Below are 5,835 nucleotides of genomic sequence, written 5' to 3'. Positions count from 1 at the left end.
ACGGGTTGGACGAACAGTTTGTAGCTGCAGGACGAACCTGATTTCAGGTGTCCTGCCTTACTGTCCCTCCTGTCCAACGTTAATAGAGCTATCCGCTGACAGTCTGTGTGTGTCGGGGTTTTGTTCTTCGATACAGTTTGTAATAAAAATAAACCCGCCAGCAGCACCAACAGGCCTTTCCTCCGACGTTGAGACGTCCTGACAGGAACGCTGACAGCTTCACACGAAATGCCACTTGTCCACTGGGGACAGTTCAGAGAAACATATAAAAGCATTAAAATATGATGAAAGTCATCTTCATGCTTTAATCAATGTGTGTTTACCTCCTGGTGACACGGGCTGGGCACTGCCAACAACAGGAGCCTGAAAAAAATACATTAATTATTGTTACTGTAATTCTTTGATGATAGGAATCAGAGCTGTGTTTGTAGGAAAAGTTCTGACCGAGTGGACAACTCCTCTGGCCTCATCTTCATCACATGTGAAGGGGCTGTCGCAGCAGGACAAGTTTTTACTGAATGACAAACAAGAAGTCAGTTTCCTACTAGAAACCAGATCAAACAGGCAGCAGAAGTTTTTAGTTCTTTTACCACTCAATGCCTCCAGCGTTGGTTTGTTTCTGTACCAGGGCTTTCCAGTGCTTGTGGGTGGAGTTAATGATCTGGACTGCAAAGTCCTGTCAGCAGAGAGCAACTGGTTTGATTTTTCAACTAAATAATCGCAGCTCATTCAGTTTTAGTCCCAACGAACAGCTACACCGTGGACTGGGACCACCTGCTGTCAGGTTTTGGGTTTCATTTTTATGGAAACTCACCTTGTCTTTGAACTGTCCATTGAACCCAAACTGGTTCTCAGGTTTTCCATCGGGCACTTTATACTTCCTGAACCAGTCAACGGTGGCCTCCAAGTGACCCGGACGGGTCGTTCTGACATCCTCTATGCCTGACCGGATAAAGAAATGTTTAAATGAAGAAACTAGGGATCAAAATATATAATCATCTTTAAATTTGCACTTGATGTATAAACCTTTAAGGACAGTTTGGATTAAACCAGATCTGAAATACTAAGAAACAGCCACAATGGAAAAAAAACTAACCAAGAACGGCTTTAAACACAGAATCTGTTCCATAAATATAAACAAAACCATGTTGACAATAAAAACTCCATGGGATGTTTAATGATGCACAGAAACTCCATAAAGTCCAACCGTTTTATAGTTCCTTCATGGGGTTGGGATGAGATTAAGAGTTGTTACGGGCCAGGAAAACCATAATCTCATCTCATATTTGCACTGTTTTTTTTACTCCAGGTTGTTTTGGTCAAGCATATGGTTTAAAATACAGATTTAGGTGGCAATAACTTCTGAGAAGACTTGTGTCAAGACTGCAAATGGAAAGTTTTGACTCAGATTCATGGTGAATGGAACACCCACAGTTCAGCTTTGCAGCATCAGGGTCTTTAGCGTTGATGGCGATGACCTTCCAGTCCATCTCTCCCTCGTCAATCATTGCCAGGATGCCCAGCACTTTCACCTGGATCACTTGACCCGGACAGCACACCTGAGGAACGGATCAGGACCAAATATGAGCAGCTGAATTCAGACAGAGAAGCGTGGAGTTGTGATGGACGTTGTACCTGAGTGCCGATGTCACAAACATCAATCGGATCGTTGTCCCCGCAGCAGTTTGTCTCTTCGTCCTCGCAGTTTGGGTCCTCCCATGTCTTCACCGAGAAAGAGTTCAAAAGCACACAAGAAGTTCAACATTTCTGGAGAAAAAAAATGGACCAATATTAAAACGCACATAAACAGTCTTGTCTTAATTAATGTGTTTTAATTAAACCTTTAAAATAAAAAGGTGGGGTTAACTGTCCGTCAGTGATGGAGATGATGAAATGACATGAAAGGTGTCAAAATGCAGTTTGTGTTTTTGATTTGAATGTTTATGCTTCTAACAAGATTTTTGTATGGCTTTTTGTAAAAACAACAAATATTCCTCCCCTTTGTTTACAAGTAAATTATGGGATTAGTGGTTCAGATCATCTCTTCGCAGCTCAGTTTATGATTCTAACTTTAGCTTCAACGCTGGATTTCCCCTCACATGAGGACGTCTGTCCACTCTCGTCCTCACTGATTAGATTTTTTTTTAAGAATTTTTTTTTTTTTTTTACTTTTAGATTTCCACTTGTCTGACTTTGTTTACATCCAGAGGTTATTTTACTGATTCAGTATCTGATGAGACGTCTGAAGTTTACTCGGATGTAAACAAACAACTCGTTATTGTTGGCAACAAAACATGACTCTGCTGATTTTACTCGTTTATTACAAATGATCTGGTAAACATCTGGCAGTGAAAGATGCATATTTAGTGTTTTGTTGAATCACAGATTAAAGTAATCAAATTTTAAACATTAAAACTGTGTATTTTACCAGTTATTATAGTTTTCATGTTAGGGAAGTAACACCACACATTAAAAGGAAGAGTACAGATGAATAATTAGTGAATTCTACCTTTTACAACAAAGACTCCCCCCATGCCATAAATCTGAGACAGGTGTGTCCCGTCCTGACCTGCGGGAGCGCACCGTAGTTCCAGATGTAGCCTTTATGTGGGAAGATGTTGGCCACATATCTGAGCTTGCCTTTCTTCACGTCTTGTTTGATGGGGTTCAGAGCTTCCTTTGTTGCAATCTGGGAACAATTCAATCCAGTTTATTTATATAAAGGGCCAAGTCACAACAGAAGTCGTCTCAGGACACTGAACAGAAACATTCAAGTACATAAAAAGTCCGTTAACATTATATATCGGAACATACAATGTTTAGGAATTTAAAAACTTATTTTAAGCTTTTACGCAATCATTAAAAGGAATGTTAAAATTATTATTTTGTATAAATACTTTTCTAAATTGTGAGTAAGTCGTATTTTACAACATAAGTTTTGTCTCGGACCAATTTGTTGCTCCTCCAGATGTTGAAGACTGGTGCCGTTTGTGTAGTTAAATGAATTAATTTGCTACTGGGATGTTGGTGCCAAGTTTAATGTTTGTCTGACAAACAGCACTTTGGTCAATATACTGAGACACAACAAATACACATATTTGTACCAAAGCAAGCCTTAAAAGTAAAAAAAAAAAAAAAGACGGTCTCTTTGTTGCAGCGCAACGTTTAAATTGTTTAAAACGGCAGGTAGTCCACTTATTACAGGTAAAAACTCACGATTACTGCATTCCTGTTTTCTAACATCAGTGACATTAAACAACTTAATTAAACTTAAGGGACAAATTACTTTGGTTTCATTGAAAGTGACATTTCATGACCTGTCCTGCAGGGAGCTGAGAATCGTCAATTACATGAATCTAAAGCAATTTGATCATAAAAAGAAACAAGAGATATTTATGCTATTTAATTATAAACTGAACAAACATTACAAATGTGCTCCAGGAAAACGTGTGATCATAAAGTGAACTCGGAAATATATTTACAGTATAGGAACAGTGTGTTTACGGCATGTAAACAAAGGAACGATACTTTTGGAAAATCAAGAGTATAATCAAGAAACAAATATTATGAATCCTTCGTCCAGATGAGTACATGGGTTCTTTACTCACCTCCATTTTAGCATTTGACCATCGAGGTACCTCCACCACCATGTTGTAAAGCACCTGAAGGACAACATCAACAAAAACAAACGTTGACAAGAATCGTTTTAGGGGGTGAAACGGACTTTGAAGCAGCTGGTACCTCACTCTCACTCTTGAGTTTCTTAGCTGGAACGTCATCGTCCTGTTAGAAGAAAATAATTATTCAGATTTGTAATTTGAACTTTGGGTTTCCGTTAAATCTGTTCAGGACTTACCGGGTCTGACGCTGCTATCAGTGGAATATCATGGAACGGGGAAATGTATTTCCCATCAGAGGTTTCTAAAATAAGATGACAAACACATTTCTCAACAAAGCTCCAGACTGTTTACAGTAAATATTTACACTCTGCGTAGTAATGTGCTGCTTTCATTAAAAAAAAAAAAGTCTACTATTAAAGCAGCGACACTGTTATTTTATGGTCCTTTCAATGATAAATGAACACAAACCTTTTGAGTGTGAAGTGTGTCCAATAAAAACATGTATAACTACAAGAATCATTAAATTACATAAAACTCACAAAAAAAAAACACAATATGTAAGAAAATAAAGGCCTTAAAAAAATCAGCCAGTTTCCAAAAAAAGCTGTAAACAACCGGATAAACGTGAAAAGAATTAATTATTCCCACGTTTTAATTTTACTGACATTTTTTGCATTACATACCACGTGACTACTACACCGGAAGTAACACCATGTAAGGACGGTTAACTACTGTGAAAAGCAGCTGTATTTGTTTACTTGTTAGCGCCATTTAAATTATTAAATTAAATTGGGACGTTCCCCTCCAGCGTGAGCGTTACGTTCACTTACTAAAGTAAAGGCGGTAGTCGGAGGAATTGGGTTGTCCTCTCTGCTCCGTTTGATAATGCATCGTTTTTCTGCAATAATACAGATGTGGCGCAGCTGCTGCTTGTGCGAAGACTTTATTACAAGAAGCAGAAAACCGGGTCAGAGCCGGCACCAGGCAACTCAGTGAGGCGTGCAGCAGCAGTGGTCTCATCACTTGACTCCTCTCTCTCTCTGTCGCTTCCGGCTTCCTGTCCACTTCCGCCCAACGAAACCAAAAGTTCCGGTCAGGATTTTTCAAAGTAAAAGGCACATGTACAAATTGTTCTCATGTCAAGGTCATAATCATGGAGAGAAAAAAATTACAACATACCAAATTGTATTTGGGATTATTGTTAAAATGTAATATACTAAATCTAAAAACGGTATTTACCTAAAGTTTGAGTATTATTTTCAAGAGTACAAAATATAGTAATTGTGATATATTTAAAACCAGCTCTATTTAAACACAGACAGTCAACATCACATGAGATATTATGCTGCATTGTTATTTAATGAACAAAAATTAAGCCAACTGCAGAAGCAGACTGTGGAAAATAAAACGTGTCCTGACCTTTCTCAGATCATCAGAGTAGGTTTAAGCTTCTCTAAAAAAAGCAAAAGTTATGAAAGTTTGCAGGTGTGATGCATTCAGGTACCAACTGTGATGTACGCAGAAATGAGTGAAAGGAGAATTTAGGTGGGCTTGACTGAAGTTTAATTAAATACAACTTTTATAAAATAAATGCAAACTACAACATGTTCCTGTTTGTTTACTCTGTTTTCAACACAAAACAACAGTTTCACACTCTTATTGTTGTTGTTTTTTCTTTTTTCCACAAGACTTGTTTACTCTTGGCTTCCAAGAAGGAAAGACATCAGCAATGGTTATGGACAAGTAATGGTTGCTACATATTTGGAAACTGGAAAAGTATCATTCTACAGTTAAAATAACTGTTCACAACAGGAAAACATTCATGGTCATTTTTAATCTTCACAGCAAGTTTAATTTAAAAATGTAAATGTAATGTTGGGCCTGTTTGATGGCACAGGTGCAGGAAGCTACATGATAAGACACATTAAAATAAAAACTGGGTCATTTAATCAAATGTATCTTCAAGATAAACGGTATTTGAACTGAAATACCTGGACACTAAAAACAGGCCATGGAAGCTAAAAACCTCAATAAGTCTCCACTTGAGTAATGCACTTTACATCCATCTTTCTGTATTAATTACACTTATCTATCAATTAGTCAACATCATGTGAGCTTGTGATCCTTGAAGGTCCAGGAAATGAGTCAGAGTTACATATTTGTCTTTCCTACAGCTTAAGTCTGTGGTTGATGCAAGCTGCCAAATTTGCATAAA

The 5,835-nt window shown here is 37.8% G+C and overlaps 1 protein-coding gene across 1 annotated transcript; it reads right to left on the bottom strand.

Moving 5' to 3' along the window:
• Positions 1–219: 219 nt before the first annotated feature.
• On the bottom strand, positions 220–4,668 carry ppa2 (inorganic pyrophosphatase 2). Its single transcript, XM_037674310.1, has 12 exons — positions 4,451–4,668; positions 3,857–3,921; positions 3,742–3,783; positions 3,609–3,662; positions 2,570–2,689; positions 1,636–1,722; positions 1,433–1,559; positions 815–942; positions 591–676; positions 445–514; positions 324–363; positions 220–242 (listed from the first exon to the last, which is right to left on the bottom strand). Exons 1-12 carry the CDS (start codon positions 4,638–4,640, stop codon positions 220–222), a joined length of 1,032 nt encoding a protein of 343 aa, XP_037530238.1. The 5' UTR covers positions 4,641–4,668.
• Positions 4,669–5,835: the final 1,167 nt, after the last annotated feature.

The sequence above is a fragment of the Nematolebias whitei genome, chromosome 3, assembly GCF_014905685.2.
Source record: "Nematolebias whitei isolate Nwh7 chromosome 3, NemWhi1, whole genome shotgun sequence".
NCBI classification, from domain to species: Eukaryota; Metazoa; Chordata; class Actinopteri; order Cyprinodontiformes; family Rivulidae; genus Nematolebias; species Nematolebias whitei.
This window is presented reverse-complemented; position numbering and strand designations above follow the sequence as displayed.